General features: G+C 43.0%; 1 protein-coding gene across 1 annotated transcript in view; it reads left to right on the forward strand.

Annotated features, from left to right (window-relative positions):
- Positions 1–12,408: 12,408 nt before the first annotated feature.
- The window catches only part of slc22a31 (solute carrier family 22 member 31), a 31,343-nt gene continuing 20,541 nt past the window's right edge, over positions 12,409–23,210 (forward strand). Inside the window, exons 1-3 of the mRNA XM_033035674.1 lie at positions 12,409–12,830; positions 20,106–20,209; positions 21,690–21,844. Coding sequence (XP_032891565.1) covers positions 12,426–12,830; positions 20,106–20,209; positions 21,690–21,844 — 664 coding nt within the window. The 5' untranslated portion in view covers positions 12,409–12,425. The remainder of the gene's footprint in view (positions 12,831–20,105; positions 20,210–21,689; positions 21,845–23,210) is intronic.

A 23,210-nucleotide genomic window follows, 5' to 3' on the forward strand; every position in this document is an offset into this window, starting at 1 on the left:
TAAAAAAAACAACACCATTTTATTGCTTGCTTGCTTGCAAACTGACAGAATTTGCAGGAATCTGGCAAATTAATTCACATAACAGCCACTACATTGCAGAAACCTGAAATAGCTCCTTTAGTATTCCTTCCTGTTTCCCTATACAGTTGAACATTCCAAAGAAGAGTGTGTGTGTGTGTGTGTGTGTGTGTGTGTGTGTGTGTGTGTGTGTGTGTGTGTGTGTATGTGTGTGTGTGTGTGTGTGTGTGTGTGTGTGTGTGTGTGTGTGTGTGTGTGTGTGTGTGTGTGTCCCACCCCCCCCTCTCCCTCCTTCCATCTCTAGAGTAACTGGTGTGCACTGTATTCCATTTTTGAATCATCTAACAATTTGTGGCATTCTTAAATCTGAAGTCTTTTGTACCATTGATCTGTGAATATTGCATGCAGTGTCACAGTGCTTTTAGGGAATGTATAATGTCACTATCACAATAATATATTTAAGGTTGGGCACAGAATGAGAATGATGCAAGGTAACAAAGAATACAAAAATTTATGCTAATTATGAAAATTGTTTGAGCCCTACTATATCACTAAAATGATACCTGTTCATAAAGAATGGAAAATTGTTCCTTGCAGAGATGTGCAAAAAGCTTGTATTTCCTGTCATGGTCACTCAGTTTTAAACAATGGGTCTCTGTCACGGTACTGCCATTTTCCTATTACAAAAGGCAATATTCAAATGGATTTTACTATTTTATCTTGATTCAAGAAAGGTAAAGTGAGAAATACCACTATCATATTTGACTAAGCTGAAGTATTACTTTCTTTATTCATTACCTTAATTTTCCCATAATTATTAGATATTCCCCTTATAATACAGTATATAAGCTTAAGTAAAATTTCAAGTCACATTTATATCCTTGCCTATAGTTGCAAGAGCACATTTAAAACAACGATTTTTGACATTTAAAGACAAAATAAACATGCATTCTCTTGCAGTGATTTATTGTGAATTGGTCAAATCCTAGCCGTTGCATTAACGTGGGTAATAGACTGAAGAATGGCATTAATTATTTTATGTTGCAGGAAGTTTGACGTCAGTTTGGTATAAAATTAAAAAGCAAGGTGGAAAGAATTTTGGTTGTTTTAATGTTACCACTTTCTGTGGTATGTCATGATCGCTTTTGTGATTTACTGAATCATTACAGAAAGAAATAATAAATCTTCTGTGATATTACAAAACACTAATATTTTTGTCTGTATTTATATAAGCAAGCTTAAGTTTTGTAAATGTGTGGATTGCAGAGCCATATGTGTATGTATCCTTCAAAACCAGCAAATGTCACAAAGTTGTTAATATCACCTATAGACAATGGATAAACAGCTTTAGAAATATTTTAAAAAATGTAAAATTAGAATATTATATTCTTTACTTCGCCACTCAAAGTTAGGACCTGGTTCCAAGCTTAAAGAACACTACTAGAGTACTGTGAAATTTAAAAAAGCCCAGCACTGTGTCAATTACCCAGACTAATATTTTAAGGTGACCAACAATGATAGTCCAAAAATTTTGCACACCTCGAAGCAAAGGGCGATAAACCTTTTTTTTTCCTTATTCTGACACCTGTGGTATATGGAGTGAAGTCTCAGATGTGTAAATATTCTTGCATCTATATGAGACCTTGTACATAACTGTAAATAATATTAAGTTCACACTCTCCTCTTTGTAATAGTAAACTGCGTAGAATGTTTTTTTTTAAAGGAAAGCAGTGGCAAACATGCCATCGGTGATGTAACGATGTAATTTTTTTGTACAATTTAGGTTACGTGTACATATTGTTTGGCAGTGCGCCGCTGCAGTACTGTCACTAGCTGTATGAGTTCTTGCAAAACAAATGTTATTTTCTACAGTTGCATGTACAGAGAGAAGAGAGATACTGTTGTCCCTCAAAAATTATGTTCGTAAATAAATGAAAATAAATCAGTGTTGTGACTATTTTCTTTTAATCTGCCTTTCCCATCTTTTTCACTTAACTTTTTTTTCTCCTTTGCCCTGTATTAACCAGTCCATTTAAAAAAAAAGAATTAACTCAAAATACTTGAATGCCTAAGGGTTTCCAATCTGCAAGCTGCTTATTAGATTGATAAATCTTGAAACTGATACTTGGTAGACTACTTAAATTCTTCAAGTGCAAACACAATATGCTGGAGGTACTTGGCAGGTCAGGCAGCTTCAAGGGGAAAGTGATTGAAAGTGTTGCATCTATTTACCTCCCCACAGATACAACCTTTACTGAGTAACTCCAGCTTTATCTTTTCATTTCAAATTATCAACAACTATTATTATTTGATTTTAAATGTATTACATTTTGCAGCCCTTTTATTGGTAACAACCTTGTAAATGTACAGTACTCACAGAGACTACAAATGCTGGAGCCTTGAACAAAAATAAACTGCTGGAAGGAACTCAGTGGGGTTGGCAGCATCTGTGGAAAGATGAACAGACCATGTTTTGAGACCTGAAACATCACCTGTCCATTTCCTTCCACAGATGCTGCCCAATCTGCTGAGTTTGTCCAGCAGTTTGATTTTTGTATATGTACAATCGGAGCACTGGTAATTGAAATTGTAAATGGGTTGTGTAAGGAATGATGTACGTGCAACTTCTTTTAGTATAATATTTCTGCTTTCAATGGAAGTTCCATCAAAATGTGTTATAATTATCTTTTTTGAATTTGTAGTTTGCATTAGAAACAAGTTAAAGTTGACAGACTTAAGAATTAACAAAATAATTGTAGTTTAATAACAAAAGAGCTTATTGATTTTAATACCCAATTAGGATTATTTAACAACTTCCTAGAAAATCTTAGGCAGATTTCATATCGTGAAATTAAATTTAGAGTATAACTCTTGGAATGGAGAGAGTTGTTTCTATGTTGAGGAGTTTTTGCTGTTGGTGATTGCCCTGATTACAAAAATAAATAAATTCATGATGTATTCTGATCCTTTAAAATTGCTTAGCCAAAATGTTGACAAATGATGATGAGGAGTGGAGATTAGAATTGGTGGTGCCAAGATTACAGATGCAGCTAACTTTTTTAACTGACAAATTACAAATCATTGTTCAATTAAATTTAACTCACCCGTTGCTTCAATTCTATAATGTTGTGTTAGGGGGTGTGAAAGCTATTGAAATACAACCTGGATTAAATTATGGCCAGGAAGATGTTCCCCTCTCTATTTGGACCAAATAGTCTTAACCATGGGGTGACCTCAGGTGGTAATTGCAGGCATAAGACCTATAGCTCCATGAAAAAGTTTATATTTATGACTGACTCAACTGGGGTTGTGGCAACATGTCTCAAAATAAAATGAAATTGAGCGTGTGAAGGTTTTTTGATTATTGAGCAGGTTTGAAATAACACCATGCCTGAAGAACAATAAGTAATTTCTTCACAAAACAACAGAAAATCCAATCTTCATCTTAATCAGAGAATAAAAAAAGATCAGCAATTTTTTTTGTTTTTGTTTTAATATAATGCTATGAGAAATCCAGGTTATATTTGTAATACATTCCATACAGAATTTTGAAAGCCTTTGCTGCTCAAAGTTGACTCAACCATAGTAACCATTACAGTGCAAAGATTTGAGGTGAAACCACAGCAACAGATGAGCTGAAATAGGTGGAGTTAGGTAATAATGTGATGGTTTAGAATTGGGGCAGTTATGTGAGTTGACACAGATCGCAAAATATTGTTTTGGTATCAGATATGTTGCAAAGGAGAGGGAGGGAGTACTCATCTGAAATAGAATGGAACTTGCAAAATATTGCAAAACTAGAATTATGATAATGGTTTTGGGCCTCATGGGGTTTAATCAGGAAATCTCTGCTCATCCAGTACTGAAGATGGGACAAACAGTCTAACAGAAGCAGTAAAGGGTTGATAGACACAAAATGATGGAGTAATCAGCGGGTCAGGCAGCATCTCGGGAGAAAACGAATAAGTGATGTTTTAGGTCGAACCCTTCTTCAGAAAGGATGGATTGAGCTGCTTATTATCAATGCCTATAAAATGAAGCATTTAAGCAGGTGCAGAAAAAAGCCACTATTACTCACTGAATTGCTACGATTAGAGCCAAACTAAGTACAGTCCCACCCAGCAAACACTCGGGAAAGATATTAATATAAGGAATGGTAAATATGCAGAAGGCTAATGTTTGGCAGAGAACTATAAGGAGAGATTTACTCATGGTCACATAACACGTAAGTAATGATTTTGAAAAGTGGGTCTTGGTTCTTGGTTACTTGGTCCTCCAAAATATTCCAACTGGAATTTAAACTGGAGGTGGTGAAGGGAGGGATTAAGCCAGAAAGGGTTATTGGGAAGAAAGTGCTACTTTAAATTTAGTTGCATCTGGTTAGGTAACTATAGTTTGGTGGAGATTATTCTATGCTTTAATTGTGCGTGGGAAGAACGAATTGCTGTACACATCTGTCTTTGTAGCTGGGATCACAAATTGGATCGAATGCCCTCGTCTGCTCCTAATTGGTTTGGGGTTGGTGTAGGTCTTGTGATCTATGTCTAGCTGACCATTTAACATTTTGTAAAAACAGGTCAAATGGTGAGCTTCACGCCTGTCTTGGAGAGGGTTCCACCCCAGAGAATTCAGAAATTTGGTCACACTCGCTTCTCTCTCATAGGTGTTAGTAACAAATCGAGCGGCCTGTCTTTGGACACGTTCGATGGATGAAATGTTTTTATCTGTGTATGGGTCCCAAGCTGCAATTGCGTAGTCCAAATGAGGTCGAACGAGGGTGAAATACAGCTTCTCCTTGACAGAAGCTGAACAATGATGAAAGTTGCACCTCAGGAAGTTTAGGACACCTGTTGCTTTCACTGTTGCATGATGAGTCTGACCATTCCAACGCAGATCATTCTGCAATTTGATTCTTCAAGGGTGACACCAAGTATGTTGTAGGATGTGACGCCTGGATTCCTCTTTCTGGTGACACGCATGGTTTCACATTTGGAAGGGTTGAACTGCATGCCCCATTGTTGTGACCACTCGACCATAGTATCGAGATCCTTTTGGAGAGCATCTTCATCATCAGTTGACTTAATTGGGCGGTACAGCAAACAATCATCAGCGAATAGTCTGGTCGTACTTGCGACTTTTTCATACCGTTACAGTGGGAACATGAGGACTACACCTGTGGAAAGTGCACATAGCAGCAGCTCCTGTCAGAATGCATGAAAGAATTGGAGCTCCAGGGAAATGACCTCATGGATGTCAGGGAGAATAGAGGCATTATACCCCAGTGTGTTGGCAGAAGGTAGATGGGTGACCATTTGGAAAAGGAAAGGGACTAGGCAGGGAGTGCAGTAATCACCCGTGACCATTGCTCTCAGACAGGAGTATACCCTTTTAGATATTGTTGCAGGGAGTGGCTGACTGATTAGAGGAGAGCAGAGCAGCAGCCAGATTTGTGGCACGAGGCCTGGTTCTGTCAGATAGAGCCATTGTAATATGAGTCTCATTAGTTAGGGGAATGACAAGAGATTCTTTGGCAGCAAATAGGATTCCAGGATACTGTGTTACCTCCCCGGTTCCAGTGTCCAGGATATCTCCAAACGGCTTTGCAAATGATTTGGGGAGAGTTTAAACTAGTTTGTTAGGGGGACAAGTGGTGAAGCAGATGGGAGGCTGGAAGTCAATGACAGCAAGCTCATTAGGCAGGACAGGCATGAGCATGGCAAGGAGCAAGGAAAAACTATTGGATTAAACCTGCCAAAGGGAGGGTCAGGACTGGCAGCTTAATGTTACAGGGTTCTGGTGCTGCAGGTGATTCTGGAAGTGGGGCTAAAATTGGAGAGTTGCTTTATTGATAAAGGAGGACATTACTGAAGGATTGTCCAATGAGGCTGTAGGAATGGAGCTGGCAAATAAAAAGGACGATCACTTTGTTGGGATTACACTATAGGCACTCAAATTCAAGGACCAAATATGTTGGGAGATTGCAGACAGTTTCTTCTTATGGAGTCCACACACAAGATTAGAAGTGTGTTCAGCCAGAGCTGAACACACTTCTTGGCATCTGCATACAATGGTATCTGTCTTGTTGCTTCTTGTGCTTGTGCGTGGTGGTGGAAAGATTGTTGGAAACAGGGCCGCGATGTGAACACTCTTTCCTTGACCCCTGCAGACAGCTCGAAGAATAATAATGTCATAGGGGATTTTACCATTCCAAATATAGACCAAGACTGTCATAATGCCAAAGGCGCAATGTGTGGAATTTGTCAAGTATGTTCAGGAAAGTCTCCTCAGACGTTATGTAATGTGCACTGCAAGGGTCATAATAAATAGTTGAATTAGGCCATTCGGCCCATCAAGTCTACCCCACCATTCAATCATGGCTGATCTATCTCTCCCTCCTCACCCCATTCTCCTGCTTTCACCACATAACGTCTGACACCCGTACTAATCTAGAATTTATGTATCTCTTGTCTTAAAAATATCCACTGACTTGGCTTCCAGCCTTTTGTGGCAAAGAATTACACAGATTCATCACCCTGACTAAAGAAATTTCTCATCTCTTTCCTAAAAGAACGTGCTTTAATTCTTAGGCTATGACCTCTAGTCCTAGACTCTACCACTAGTGGAAACACCCTTTCCGCATCCACTCTATCGAAGCCTTTCACTATTCTGTATGTTTCAATGAGGTCCCCCCTCATTGTTCTAAACTCCAGTGAGTACAGGCCCAGTGCCGTCAAAAGCTCATTATTGGTTAAACTACTTATTCCTGGGATCATTCTTGGAAACCTCCTCTGGACCCTGTCCAGAGCCAGCACATCCTCAGATATGGTGCCCAAAATAGCTCACAATATTCCAAATACGTCCTTACCAGCGCCTTATAGAGCCTCAACATTACATCCTTGTTTTTTATACAAGCCCTCTTGAAATAAATGCTAGTATTGAGTTTGCTTTCTTTACTACTGATTTGACTTGCAGATTAACTTTTTGGGAATCCTGCACCAGCACTCCCAAGACCATTTGCACCTCCGATTTCTGGATTCTCACCACATTTAGAAAATAGTCTACACCTTTATTCCTACTATCAAAATGCAGGACTCCGCAGTTTGCTACACTATATTCCATCCGCCACTTTTCTGCCCACTCTCCCAAACTGTCCAAGTCCTTCTGCAGAGTCCCTGCTTTCTCTACACCACCTGCCCCTCCACCTATTTTCGTATCATCCGCAAACGTTGCCACAAAGCCATCAATCCCCTCATCCAAATCATTAATATACAACGTGAAGAGTAGCGGCCCCAGCACTGACCCTTGCGGAACGCCACTAGTCACTGGCAGCCAACCAGAAAAAGTCCCCTTATTACCACTCTTTGTGTTCTGCCATCCAGCCAATCTGCTATCCATGCTCGTATCTGCCCTTTGATACCGTGGACTCTCATCTTCCTTAGCAGCCTAACATGTGGCACCTTATCAAAGGCTATCTGAAAATCTAAGTAAACAACATCTACTACCTCTCCTTTGCCCTGCTATTCTTCACAGAATTCCAGCAAATTTGTCAAGCAAGACCTCCCCTTCACAAAGCCATGCTGACTTCAGCCTATTTTTATTGTGAACTGCTAAGTACTCCGTAACCTCATCCTTTATAGTGGACTCTAAAATCTTTTCAATCACCGAAGTCAGAATAGTTCCCACTATTCTGCCTTGGTCCCTTTTTGTACAGCGGGGTAATATTGGCAATTTTCTAATCATCTTCTGACTAGTAATTCCTGAAATAACATTATCAATGCCTCCACAATCTCTAAAGCCATCTCTTTCAGAAACCTAGGGTGCAGTCCATCCAGTCCAAGGTAGAGAGCAAGGCTTCCTTTAGGTAACTGAGCAGGGCAAATTACTATCAACAACAGTTCTATTAACTTTAAAATAGTTATGGATATGGACAGAGCTAGTTAAAGTTCTAAATTGGGGCAAGGTCAACTTTGGTATTAGGCAGGTACCTATAAAAGTTGATTGAGTAGGTTGTGGCCAAAGGGACATCCAGAAGGTAGGATGCTTTTCAAAATCAAATAAGAGAGTTCAAGTTGTGCAGGCGTCCCTTTTAGAGTGAAGGACAAAGCAGGTAGGAGTAATGAACCTTGGATAATGAGAGAAATTGAGGTTCAGGAAGAAAATAAATGGGTCAGGTACAGGTATAGGCAGCTGAGATCAGGTGTATCTCTGAAGGAGTTGAAGGGACTGAGGAGCATATAGTCCAGAAGGAGGGCAAAAGGGGCATTAAGGAGAATACAACAAGATTATATTAGTATTTTAAGGGAAAGGGTAACTAGAGAGAATAAGGCATCTCAGAAACCCAAGTGGTCATCTATATGTGGATCTGCAGGTGATAGGCATCCATGAATATTTCAGTTTTTATCATGGACAAAGAAATGAAGACAGGAGAACGAGAAAGTTAATGAAGGTGACTTAAGGACGACAGATGGCACAATGGGCTAAGTGTTCGGCTGGCAACTGGAAGGTAGCCGGTTCGAATCCCGCTTGGAGTGCATACTGTCGTGTCCCTGGGCAAGACGCGTCACCCACCTTTGCCTGTGTGTGAATGTGTGTGAGTGATTGGTGGTGGTCGGAGGGGCCGTAGGCGCAGATTAGCAGCCACGCTTCCGTCAGTCTGCCCCAGGGCAGCTGTGGCTACAGAAGTAGCTCACCACCACCGAGTGTGACTGAGGAGTGTATGAATAATGCGATGTAAAGCGCCTTGAATATTCTAGAAAGGCGCTATATAAATCCCATCCATTATTATTATTATTATTAAGGACAGTCTATTACAGTTCATGAGGTAGTGAATGTTCTAAAGCCTATGAAAGTAGACAAATCTAAGGCTGATCAGGTAAGAAATTGCAAGAGCCCTGGCTGAAATGTATGAGTCATTGTTGGACATCGGAGATGCTGGAAGACTGGAGGGTGGCTAATGTGCTTCAGTTTGAAAAACAACATGAGAACTAGATCAAAAAGCCTAACATCTGTGGCAGCAAAGTTGCTGGAGAGGATTCTGAGACCTAAGATATACATGTATTTGGAAGGATAGGAGTTGATTAAGGATAGGCAGCATAGTTTTGTGCATTGTCTCACAAATGTATGACTTTTCAAGAAGTAACCAATAAATGTAATGAGGGCGGGTCCAGAGTAGCTTGGCAAATGATTGGTGAATACAGGTGAGGGGGAAGGGGGGTTGATTGGCAGATGAGTGAATAAAGACTAGAGATGTAGAGGAGACTAAAGGGCCTGTCCCACTTGGCGATTTTATTCGGCGACTGCCAGTGTAGTGGCCTGGATGAGGTCAGGAAAAGGCCAGATGCCAGGCAGCTTCAGAAGTCGTTTAATGAATCATGGCAAACACACCGAACGCCCACGAGCAGGCCCCCGGGAAACCCCGTCAAGTCAAGTTTATTCGTCACATGCACATACGAGATGTGCAGTGAAATGAAAAGTGGCAATGCTCGCGGACTTTGTGCAAAAAGACAAACAAACTAACAACCAAACTAAGTACAAACAGAATGGAACAGAATCACATATTCTTTTACATATTAAATATTGTGGGCGGAAGGAAAAAGGGAAAAAGACAGCAATTTAAAAATAAGCAGTAGAGTGGTACAGTAAAAGTTACTCCCTGGTGAGATAGGAGTTTACAGTCCTAATGGCCTCTGGGAAGAAACTCCTTCTCAACCTCTCCTTTCTCACAGCATGGCAACGGAGGCGTTTGCCTGACCATAGCAGCTGGAACAGTCCGTTGCAGGGGTGGAAGGGGTCTCCCATGATTTTACTGGCTCTGGAGTTGTACCTCCTGATGTATAGTTCCTGCTGGGGGGGGGCGAGTGAAGTTCCCATAGTGCGTTCAGCCGAACGCACTACTCTCTGCAGAGCCTTCTTGTCCTGGGCAAAGCAATTCCCAAACCAGATGGTAATATTTCCGGACAAGATGCTTTCCACAGCCGCTGAATAGAAGCACTGGAGGATCCTCGGAGACACTCTAAATTTCCTCAATTGCCTGAGGTGGTAAAGACAATCGTCCCTGTCTATCAAGAGCCGAAGGGGATGACCCAAGGAGTAATCTAATCCCCAGGGACCGCCACACCAGCGTCATATCAGTGCCGCCAAAAGATTTTGAACATTTCAAAATCCCTCGGCGACAAAAAAAATGTTGCGACACTTGTCATACATCGTCACGCCGCTTCACCGCAGCGTCATGCCGCAAATTTTTCGGTGACCTGATACGTCAGTCAATTATGCCGGCAGTTGCCGAAAAAAATCGCCAAGTGGGACAGGCCCTTAAAGGACAGAATGGTATTGATAAGAGTAAAATGTGAATGGGTGCTCACCAGTGTTCGGATAGAGACGGGGGTGAGGGAGGGGAAGAAGAGGGTGAAAGGAAAAGCGATGTAACCATCTGCCCCTACACTACCTCCCTTGCCTCCCTCAAGAGACCCAGCTGTCCATTCAGGTAAGACAGGTTCATCTGCACATTCTCACACCTCATCTGCATTTTATGCTCCTGATGTAGTCTCCTTGCCATCAGGAAGACTAAGTGACCATTTTGACGAATATTTACGCTCAGTCCACCCAGGCCTGCTGGATCTGGACCTTCTTAAACATTTTGTCTACTCCATTGCAAGATGCTGCCTCACCCGCTGAGTTTCTCCAGCATTTTTGTCTCCCTTCGATTTTCCAGCATCTGCAGTTCCGTCTTAAACAAACTGCTGGATCTCCTCGTTGCCAACCATTATAACTCCCCTCCCATATGAATACCAAACTTTCAGTATTATCAACTTGGCAGTTGGATAAATGACAAAGATTAAAAAGAGAAAAGGTGTGAGATAAGAATGGAGGAGGTATGAGTTGTGAACACAGAGAAGAGAAGAGACAGAGACTTTTGCCTCCATCACAGTGAGGAGGTGCTTGGTGAACTCACTGTGGTGGATGTTCATTTGTATTTATTGTATGTTTTGTTATTTGTTATTATTGTGTATGACTGCAGGCAGGGAGAGGGAGAGGGGTGAGGAGAGGGAGATGGAGAGGGGGAGGAGAGAGGAGTGGGATACGGGAGGAGAGAGGGATGGGGGAGAGGTGTGGGGGAGGAGGGAGATGGGGTAGGGGAGGGAGGGGGACGAGTGTTGAGGGAGGGGGAGAGGGGTGGGGGGAGAGAGTGGGGAGGGAGAGTGGGAGGGGGAAGGGGGAGAAGTGGTAGAGTGGGTAGGGAGGGAGGGGTAGAGGGGTAGGGGGAGTGGTGGAAGAGGGACAGAGGGGTAGGGGAAGGGGCGGGGGGTGAGAGGTGGGGGAGGGAGAAGGGTGGGGTAAGTGGGAGAGAAGTGGAAGAGTGGGGAGGGAGGGGTAGGGGGAGTGGTGGAAGAGGGACAGAGGGGTAGGGGAAGGGGGCGGAGGGAGAGGGAAGGGAGTGGGGTAGAGAGAGAATGGGTGGGGGAGAGAGGGATGGGGGTGGGAGGAGGAGGGGGAGGAGAGGGAGATGGGGAGGAGAGAGGGGTGGGGGAGGGGAGGGGAGAGGTGTGGGGGAGAGGGGAGATGGGGTACCACCTCCAGTTTAAATTCCATTTGGAATATTTTGGAAGACCAAGAAACCAAGAACCAAGAAAGGGAATATAGGCGGAAGAGAAGAAATGGGTGCGAGTATAGGTGGGGGACTTAGCAATGAAAAAGGCAAGATTCTGTTTTATCCTACTATTTTATTATTATTTTTATTATTATTATTACTGTATATTATTAATCCCACTATCGTCAGTCTGAAGAAGGGTCTCGACCCGAAACGTCACCTATTCCTTCGCTCCATAGATGCCGCCTCACCCGCCGAGTTTCGCCAGCATTTTGTAGCTAACGACATTTATTGGCTTCGGCCAGTATCAAAAGGTGATGTTGGTCCAGCACTTCAACCGATTCAGAGGATCTTTGTAACCAAGGGAGACTGACGAAATCTAAAGGAGAGCTGGTGGAGTAAATCACATGGTCGGGCAGCCTCTGTGGAGGGAAATAGACAGTCGATCTTTCGGGCCGGGGACCAGTGAAAGTGTGGAGAAGTCAGTACAACACTAACCCTGCGGTCATCACTCTGGTGCTCACTAGAAAATACCACTTTGACCTAGGGTGGGGCAGAGGTGTCGAGGAGGGGTCGCTGCTGAGGAAATCCCGTTTGATCTGTTTTTGTTTTCAGGCGACAATGAGCTGGAATGCGGGCGCTAACAGACATTGCAACGGTCTACAAACGTCCCTGTGTTTACTGTGAAGGATTCTAAACCGTTACGTTTCCGCCTCACTTTAAAAGACAAACGACTCGTCACCGCCAATGACTCACCGACTTTGCGCATAAATCTCCTTTGCACAGAAACTCGTGAGAAAAGGAATAATCCGCGGAAGGAATGGAGTTCGACAAGATCATCCCCCACGTCGGAGGCTTCGGCCGTTGTCACAAAACGCTGGCCGCCCTCGCCTGCCTCCCCAACCTGCTGGTGGCTCTGAGTTTCTTCAGCAGCGTGTTTTTCACGCTCACTCCGGACCACCATTGTCGGCCCGACCGGCAGCTCCTCCCCGAAATACTAAGGAACGTGTCGGAAATACAACTGCTCAACTACAGCTTGCCTCTGCCGACGGACGACGACGACGACGGCGATGATGGCGGCGGCGACGGGCAGGCCGCGGCCTGGAGCCGTTGCCGCCTCCTCCGTTATGGCGCGAGCCAGCTGCTCCCCAACGGCAGCGTCGCGTGCACCCGGGGCTGGCACTTCGAGCCGTCCGCCGGCCTGCAGACCAACGTCGTCGTGCAGGTGAGTGAGCGGCCGCTGGCGGGCTGGCGCCAGGCTCAGGGGTTATGCAGAGTCTAGGCCCCGAGCTCGTCGTGTATTCCACAGATTCACCAAGCGATTCCTCCTCGTCCCCTTCATACAGGAACACCCCTTTGATGTTCCTTAACTAAGAAGACGAGGAGGAATTTATTTAGTCAGAGGGTGGTGAATCTGTGGAATACTTTGCCACAGAAGGCTGTGGAGGTCAAGTCATTGAATAGTTTTTTTTAAGGCAGAGATAGATTCTTGATTATCTCGGGGGTTATGGGGAGAAGGCATGAGAATGGGGTTAGGAGGGAGAGATCGATCAGCCACGATTGAGTGGACTGAATGGCCCCGTTCTGCATCTCTCACTTGTGAATTTATGAGCTCCACCTGTAGTCTTAAACAACTCTCCGTGCTCGCTCATTCAGCGGCTGTAGCTGCACAATCATGATTTCCCGAAATGCCTTCAATCCCCCACCCTTCTATATATTTTTACGTTGTAGCATGAACTTCAAACGATGCAAGCAACCGAGGTGATGGAAAGGAAACGAAGTTTGAAGGAAGCAACTGCAGGTGCTGGTTTACACCGAAGATAGACACAAAATGCTGGAGCAACTCGGGGGACAGACAACATTTCTGGAGAGAAAGAATAGGTGACGTTTTGGGTCGCGACCCGAAACGTCACCCATTCCCTTCCCTCCAGAGATTCTGCGTGTCCCGCTGAGTTACAGTGCCCTCCATAATGCTTGGGACAAAGACCCATCATTTATTTATTTGCCTCTTTACTCCACAATTTGAGATTTGTAATAGAAAAAAAATCACATGAGGTTAAATTGTATATTGTCAGATTTTATTAAAGGCCATTTTTGTATAATTTGGTTTCAACATGTAAAAATTGCAGCTGTGTTTATACATAGTCCCCCCCCCCCCTCCCCATTTCAGGGCACCATAATGTTTGGGACACATGGCTTCACAGGCGTTTGTGATTGCTCAGGTGTGCCTCCTTAATGCAGGTATAAGAGAGCTCTCAGTACCTAGTCTTTCCTCCAGTCTTTCCATCACCTTTGGAAACTTTTATTGCTGTTTATCAACATGAGGACCAAAGTTGTGCAAATGAAAGTCAAAGAAGTCATTATGAGACGGAGAAACAAGAATAAAACTGTTAGAGACATCACCCAACCCTAGGCTTACCAAAATCAACTGTTTGGAACATCATTAAGGAGATAGAGAGCACTGGTGAGCTTACTAATCACAAAAGGACTGGCAGGCCAAGTAAGACCTCCACAGCTGATGACACAAGAATTCTCTATAATAAAAAAACATTCCCAAACACCTGGTGTGGATTTATCATAATCACTGTCTGCAGAAGACTTCACAAACAGAAATACAGAGGCTACATTGCAAGATGCTAACCAATGGTTAGTCGCAAAAATAGGTTGGCCACGTTACAGTTTTCCAAGAAGTACTTAAAAGAGCAACCACAGTTGTGTAAAAAGGTCTTGTGGACAGGTGAGATGAAGATTAACTTATATCAGAGTGATGGCAAGAGCAATGTATGGAGGAGAAAAGGAACTGCCCAAGACCCAAAGCATACCACCTCATCTGTGAAACATGGTGGTGGGGGTGTTATGGCCTGGGCATGCATGGCTGTTGAAGGTACTGGCTCACTTATCGTCATTGATGATACAACTGCTGATGGTAGTAGCATAATGAATTCTGAAGTGTATAAGACACATCCTGTCTGCTCAAGTTCAAACAAATGCCTCAAAACTCATTCACTGGCAGTTCATTCTACAGCAAGACAATGATCCTAAACATATTACTATAGCAATAAAGGAGTTTTTCAATGCTAAAATATGGTAATTTCTTGAGTGGCCAAGACAATCACCTGATCTGAACCCAATTGAGCATGCCTTTTATATGCTGAAGAGAAAAATGAAGGGGACGAGCCCCCAAAACAAGCATAAGTTGAAGCCCCTGTCCCACGATGCGAGTTTACTCAAGAGCTCTCCCGAGTTTAAAAACAAATCGAACTCGTAAGTACGTAGAATGTACGTAGCGGGTACGTCGGAGCTCGTGGATGTCTCTTAGCGGCTTGTAATGCTAACGGCAGGTACTCGGGAAATGCGGTAACTCGTGAAGTTTTTTCAACACTGAAAAATGTCCAAGAGTAAAAAATACTCGTGATGAAGTACCGCGAGTTTGATTTTTTTTTTAAACTCGGGAGAGCTCTTGGGTAAACTCGCATCGTGGGACGGGCTTAAAGATGGCTGTAATACAGGCCTGGCCGAGCATAACCAGGAAAGACACCCAGCAACTGGTAATGTCTATGAAACGCAGACTTCAAGCAATCATTGCATGCAAAGGAAATGTAACAAAATACTAAATATGACTACATTCATTTACATGACATTGCTGTGTCCCGAACATTATGGTGCCCTGAAATGGGGGGGACTGTGTAAACACAGCTGTAATTTCTACATGGTGAAACCAAAATGTATAAAGATGGCCTTTATTATAATCTGACAATGTGCACTTTAACCACATGTGATTTATTTTTTTTCTATTACAAATCTCAAATTGTGGAGTACAGAGGCAAATAAATAAATGATGGGTCTTTGTCCCAACCATTATGGAAGGCACCGTACTTCAGCATTTTTTGTCTTATTTGAAGTTTGTTTTCTTTATTGCTGAGTTTCAAGTGGTCAATGTATCGCCTCGAGTTTTAAATGGTGCAAGTGGTGGTGCATTTATTCTCAATAAATGTTTCTGACCCGTTTTGCAATGAAAGCATAATTTGCTTCAAGATGCGATCATGAAAGGACTCTAAACATAGCCTGTTACTGGCACGCTGTTTCATGCAACTGCAATTTAATTCAATACCTAACCCGATCCCAATGCTGCACTGTCAAGTGCATTTTGGGGATATTGTGGGTTTGGCTACGTCGATAAGCTCATTGTTTAATGCTAATGTGTAAATATCCATCAAACGGTTTATTTATTTTTGAGCGGCAGCACTTTTATCCAGATTTATTAATTCTACACTGTCTGCGTCAATGCCTTTTACATTGCTTTGCCTTCGATTTATAAACTACGACCCAATGGCGAAAGGCCTCTGCGATTGTTATTACATTTTGCAGAGTTGTCCAGCGAGTTTTTGGGTATGCAAATTTTGAACATTTCTTGCGTTATTTGCGTATAAATTTCACACCAGGATGTAGACATCCTTGTTTACACCAGCACCTTGACTACTATGCAAAATAGTTGGAATACTGAATCCAAGTTTATATCACAGAAGATACATGTGCAGTAATAAACCTGGAGTTACACCAACTCCTCACCAGCAACAATGTGTTTTTACTCAACACTTTAACGTCTAGAAATAATGTGCTAAATACAGTGCCCTCCATAATGTTTGTGACGAAGACCCATCATTTATTTATTTGCCTCTGTACTCCACAATTTCAGATTTGTAATAGGAAAAAAAATCATATGTGGTTAAAGTGCACATTGTCAGATTTTATTAAAGGGTATTTTATACATTTTAGTTTCACCATGTAGAAATTACAGCTGTGTTTATTCATAATCCCCCAATTTCGGGGCACCATAATGTTTGGGACACATGGCTTCACAGGTGTTTGCAATTGCTCAGGTGTGTTTAAATGCCTCCTTAATGCAGGTATAAGAGAGCTCTCAGCTCTGAGTCTTTCCTCCAGTCCATCACCTTTGGAAACTTTTATTGCTGTTTATCAACACGAGGACCAAAGTTGTGCCAATGACAGTCAAAGAAGGCATTATGAGACTGAGAAACAAGAATAAAACTGTTGGAGACATCAGCCGAATCTTGGACTTACCAAAATCAACTGTTTGGAACATCATTAAGAAGAGAGAGAGAACTGGGGAGCTTACAAATCGCAAAGGGACTGGCAGGCCACGGAAGACCTCCACAGCTGATGACAGAAGAATTCTCTCCATAATAAAGAAAAATCCCCAACACCTGTCTGACAGATCAGAAGCACTCTTCAGGAGTCGGGTGTGGATTTGTCAATGATTGGTTATTTCATATTAACCAATTGTAGTGCTTGTTAGTAGTAGCTCCGCCTAATATGCGTTTTATATTACCAAGAACTTGTTTACGTAATTCAGTCTGAGTAACTGCTAGTTACTGTAACGTCCTGCAGACCAATGCTGTGTGGACTTTAATAAATATGTGTTGTATCTTGACGTGCGTATGACTCGACTCATTACATGGTGTCAAGAAATGATCCTTACCTACTCCGCTCAAGTTTATCTAGTTTTGTTCTTTTTATATTTGTTTTATGTGCCTGTTATCTCTCTCATGGCAAACTCGTCTCGCCGTCCTGGTCCTCTGATCTTTGACTCTGACATTGCTGAACCCTGGCGTCTTTTCAAGCGCGACTACATTCGCATCGTTCATCGCAACGATCCTCCAGATGTACGTGCTTCCATGCTATTACAAATCTCAAATTGTGGAGTACAGAGGCAAATAAATAAATGATGGGTCTTTGTCCCAAACATTATGCAGGGCACTGTATATAGAACTCAGGCAATATTTTTGTTGGCAACTGAAGGTATACCTTTGGCTTTTATCTAGTTTTCTCATCATTCATTCATAATTACCTCCCTCTGCGATCTAACACCCAGGATATCTTATCCTGACACTATCAAATGCAAAGGCCCATTTAGTCATGTGTGTGACCAAAAAGATGAAGAATTGTGGAATACATCTCTTCTAATTCTGAAAGCATTACAGGGTATATTGTTTTGTACTGTATAAGATTCATTTTTTTTTTTGGTTTATCAAATGAAATTGTTATATGTTACTAGACCAAGTGGGACCCGTTGGCCCCTGTTTCCCCCAACACACAATTCCACCACTCACCCGTTCACTCAACGCAACCCCATTCCACCACTCACCCATAGCCCCCAACTATGCAGGTGCGGCTCATTTCCCCTTATCCTCCCCCTCTTCACTCTCCCTCTTTCTCCTCTCCTACTCGCCTCCCCCACTCCCTCCCTATCCTTCACTGTGCGGTGGAAGCTGTCGTGTTGTTTATTTTATGTAAAGAGATCCCATTGTGATGTCATGGTGGAACGTTGCTGTGTTTTTAAAAACGGAGTTTTTAAAAACGTAAATGAATTCCATTGTGATGTAATTGTGGGGTGGAACACTGCTGACAGGCAGTTTATGTAAATGAGATCCCATTGTGACGTCATACGCTGCTAATTGCCAGTGCAGATGGAAGAGGTTTTTCTCAAACTCGTTCTTGTAAAGTTTAAAATGTGAATAACTTGTAAAATATGAAAAAAACTTATGTTTTGTACATCACAGGACAATGCTGAGTAAGGTGGTGCAAAATGGTAGCATGACCGTGGATAGGGAGTGGAGGGGCGGGGCTTCACGAGCTGCGCCGGCAGTGAGGAGAAAACTTCTTCAGCGCGTGAGGTCCCTCTGAGCTTGAGATTGAGCAGAACAAAGATCCTATAGCAGAGCTGAGCTCTAGGGTCTTTGCTGCAGAACGTTCTCGATCTTTCTGCGCCTTTTGAAGAACGGGGGGTGTGGGTGCGCTAACGTACCTTGTGGAAAACTGCGCATGCGCGTTGACAGCAGCTGCATTAATTCAAAGCGGCAGGGGGGGGGGCACGAGGAAAGGCATTGCCAGGTCAACAAATGGGCAACCTTAATATTTAAAAAAAATGTCAGTTTGGTTATAAATTTTAGCAAATATCTCAGGAAATTATTGACAAAATTAGTTCACAAGGAAAATCTCTACTGAAATATGTAAAGATTTCCCCGTTTCGACAACTATTTTTCAAGGAGACATGTTTCAAAGGCAAAATTAGACCCACAGACCCATCTCCCCCCCCCCCTCCCCCCCGTTGTGTCTGTTCCCCCAACGCGGGTTTGAGGGCGGCCCCCCCCGAGAGGAAGGGGGGAAGAGGGAGAGAGAGAGGGGGGGAGAAAGAGAGGAGAGGGGCGGGGCGGCAGCTTGCATGGGACTGAGCGAGGCACGGGGCAATCTGAGGACGGTGAAAAGCAGTGGGGGGACCAGCCGATCGTGGCTTCCACAAAGAGAAGCGCACCCACCAGCGTGACAGAGCCGGGCCGGGGGTGTGGGGGGGGGGGGGGGGGGGGGAGTCAGACGATCGGGCCTCCCCGGACAGGAAGTTGTTCCCTTTGATGGGTAGAGAGAGGGAGGGAGGTGGTTAGAAGAGGAGGGGGGTGGGCGGGTGGAGGCGAGCCGGGCGAGTGAGTGGGCTGCGAAATGCGGAGAGAGACAGAAGCGGCTTCTGACTATGGAAACCCACAGCTGGAATGAGCGGGCGGGGGAGGGGAGGTGCGGGGCTTCACGAGCTGCGCCGGCAACAAGGAGAAAACTTCTTCAGCGCGTGAGGCGTCGCTGACCCCGCGATCTGCAGAACAAAGATCCTATGGCGGAGCTGAGCTGTAGGATCTTTGCTGCAGAACGTTCTCATTCTTTCTGCACCTTTTGAAGAACGTGGGGGTGGGTGGAGTAATGTACCTCGTGGAAAACTGCACATACGCATTGACAGCATTAATCCACAGCGGGGGGCGGGGCCAGGAGGCAGGTGGGCGTCGATTGGTGGGCATTGTGACGTCAGCAGCTGGCAAGCGGCGATTATTTTTTTTTAAATTAGTTTTGTGAACAATATTATTGAAAATCTGGGGAAATAATTGACCAGATTTAGGATTTCTGAAATCATAAATTAAATCCCGACCGAAATATGTAATTATCTCTGCGTTTTTGAGTCTGGTTTTCGAGGAGAAAAGTTTTCAAAGGCATAATCTCACAGACACACAGACACACACAAAAAGTATACGAGACCAAGTGCAGACCCCATTTGGTCTGTTCCCCGAACGTGCTTCAGACCCCGAGTACGGGGGGGGGGGTAAAAAGATATGTACGTACCAAGTCCAATGCAACGTAACCACTCCATCAATGAACACCTGCCCCACTGGTGGCAATGTCTTTGGATCTCCCATTGGCCTTTTCAGCCATCTTGGAATCCACAGAACTGAAGTGGAAACAGCTCATCTTCAACCCCATAGATTAGAGGAAAGAGAGAGACAGAGGGAACTGAGCTTATTCTGAGTATTGGTAAAGGTAATCCCATCAGATTTGGTAAAATGAAGATTATCAATGTTTGAGCTTTTGAGCAAAAGAGAGAAGCTGACAAAATATATGCTAAGAATTCCTGTGATGAGATATATTTAACTTTCTTTTAAAGTGGAATTTGGTTTGCAAAAACTACTGGAAAATTCCCTTGGAGCAAGTGGGCTACTCCATTGGATGGACTGTTGGATTCTTGACCCTTGGAACTGTTGTAGATGGGTAAGGTTTTTTAATTCATGGTCTTGAAACCATTCAGTAATTTGTGTTTTTTTAAATATAATTATACATTTCAAAAATGTTTTAATTGTATCACTTAAAACTTTGTATTTTTTATTCTGGCATAACTTGATTATATGGATGAAAATGCTTTTTTATTCTTCCCAGCATAGAGCAATTTAGCAATGAAAAATCTAGCAGTAACAGAGTAATGATTTGCAAAAGGCAAAAATATTTTTGTTTTCTCATTACACATACCTGGAGACATGAAGAACTGCAGATGCTGGAGTATTGAGTAAAATACAACATGCTGGAGTAACTCAGCAGGTCAAGCAACATCTCTGGAGGATGTGGATAGGTGAAATTTCTGGGGTTGTAACATTTCTTCAAACTCATTTTAATTAAATACGTTTTGGGCCTATCCATGTTGACCACAGATGCTGACTGGCCTGCTGAGTTACTCCAGCACTTTGTTTTATATAGAAACATAGAAAATAGGTGCTGGAGTAGGCCATTCGGTCCTTTGAGCCTGCACCGCCATTCAATATGATCATGGCTGATCATCCAACTCGGTATCCCATCCCTGCCTTCTCTCCAATACCCCCTAATCCCTTTAGCCAGAAGGGCCACATCTAACTCCCTCTTAAATATAGCCAATGAACTGGCCTCAACTATCTTCTGTGGCAGAGAAACCACTCCACTCGAAACCAGATTCACCACTCTCTGTGTAAAAAATGATTTTCTCATCTCAGTCCTAAAAGACTTCCCTCTTATCCTTAAACTGTGATACCTGTCTGTTTTTGTGATGCTGTAATTCAAGTATTTTCAGAATCTGGGAATACCTTCACTGCTTCATGCCAGCATTCAAATTGTCCTCTGCCAAGACACTTATAAACCAAATTTGTTCACCTAACTATATTTTGGATGAAAATTCTATTTTAAGTTGAAAAGTAAATTTTGCTGGATTTTCTTAATTGCTGGGACAAAAGAATATATATTTTAAAAAGGACACTGCTGGAGCAATTTAGGCAGCACCTCTGGAGAACATGGATAGGTGACAATTCAGGTCAGGAATCTTCTTCAGTCTAATTGTGATAGAGGGTTGGAGAGAGAAAAGAGAGGAGGTACAGGGCCAACCCTGGTGAGTGATAGGAGGATACAAAAGGATTTTATTTGATAACAGGATTGCAAAGGCCAAATATGAAAATACAAAAGGTGTGAGATAAGGATGGAAATGGTGAGAATTGTGAAGCCAGAGAAAGGAATATACGGGGAGGGGAGAAATGGGTGCAAGTCCAGCTAGGGCACAGGGAGGAGAGGAGGGTTACATTTTGTTATGTTACCTAAAATTGGAGATTTCTATGTCTGTACCATATCTTGTATCTACAATTAATTATTAACACTTTATACATACTGTATTTTTCCATGCAGGTTATTTCAGCATTGTAAATAATGAGACATTAATTTTCATTTTCATTTTTAGACTGGGCCGTCGAAATACATTCATTCTTTCTGTAGTTGGAGTAATTATTCTGCACGTTGGAATCTCAGTCTCTGTGGATTTCATCATGTTTCTTGTATTTCGAATGTTCAGTGGGATAGCATTGGCAGGACTCTTCCTGTCTGCATATGTTGCAAGTAAGTACAGATCAACTTAGAAGATGGGCAGATCAAAAACACCAAATGGATATATGCCTGTCTTAATACACAAATTTTGCATTTTTCATGTGCAAACTATTTCATTATGTAACTGCTTTATTGAAATTATATCGGAAGCACCGATTATTTTGCAATTTTTTAATCAGCCTTTTAAATTCTTCAGTGGATTCTTATCAAATTATGGGCGATAAGCATCTAGGCTGTCTTGTTATGTAAAACGTAACATTTAATTATGAGTTGATATTGAATAATTTTAAAATAACTCTTAATACCCAATTGTGGAGTATTGTGAACAGTTTTGGGCTCCATATCTGAGGAAGGATGTGCTGGCATTCCAGAGGAGGTTTACGAGAATAATCCCATGGATGATTGAGTTAGAAACATAGAAATTAGGTGCAGGCCATTCGGCCCTTCGAGCCTGCACCGCCATTCAATATGATCATGGCTGATCATCCAACTCAGTATCCCGTACCTGCCTTCTCTCCATACCCTCTGATCCCCTTAGCCACAAGGGCCACATCTAACTCCCTCTTAAATATAGCCAATGAACTGGCCTCGACTACCCTCTGTGGCAGAGAGTTCCAGAGATTCACCACTCTCTGTGTGAAAAAAGTTCTTCTCATCTCGGTTTTAAAGGATTTCCCCCTTATCCTTAAGCTGTGACCCCTTGTCCTGGACTTCCCCAACATCGGGAGCAATCTTCCTGCATCTAGCCTGTCCAATCCCTTAAGAATTTTATAAGTTTCTATAAGATCCCCTCTCAATCTCCTAAATTCTAGAGAGTATAAACCAAGTCTATCCAGTCTTTCTTCATAAGACAGTCCTGACATCCCAGGAATCAGTCTGGTGAACCTACACAAAATTGCTGGGGAAACTCAGCGGGTGCAGCAGCATCTATGGAGCGAAGGAAATAGGCGACGTTTCGGGCAGAAACCCTTCTTCAGACTGATAGGGGGTGGGGAAAGAAAGAAGGACAAAGGGAGGAGGAGGAGGAGCCCGAGTTTCCCCAGCAATTTTGTGTACCTTCGATATTCCAGCATCTGCAGTTCCCTTTTGAACAGTCTGGTGAACCTTCTCTGCACTCCCTCTATGGCAATAATGTCCTTCCTCAGATTTGGAGACCAAAACTGTACGCAATACTCCAGGTGTGGTCTCACCAAGACTCTGTACAACTGCAGTAGAACCTCCCTGCTCCTACACTCAAATCCTTTTGCTATGAAAGCTAACATACCATTCGCTTTCTTCACTGCTTGCTGCACCTGCATGCCTACTTTCAATGACTGGTGTACCATGACACCCAGGACTCGCTGCATCTCCCCTTTTCCTAGTCGGCCACCATTTAGAT

This window comes from Amblyraja radiata, chromosome 17 (assembly GCF_010909765.2).
Source record: "Amblyraja radiata isolate CabotCenter1 chromosome 17, sAmbRad1.1.pri, whole genome shotgun sequence".
Lineage (NCBI taxonomy): Eukaryota > Metazoa > Chordata > Chondrichthyes > Rajiformes > Rajidae > Amblyraja > Amblyraja radiata.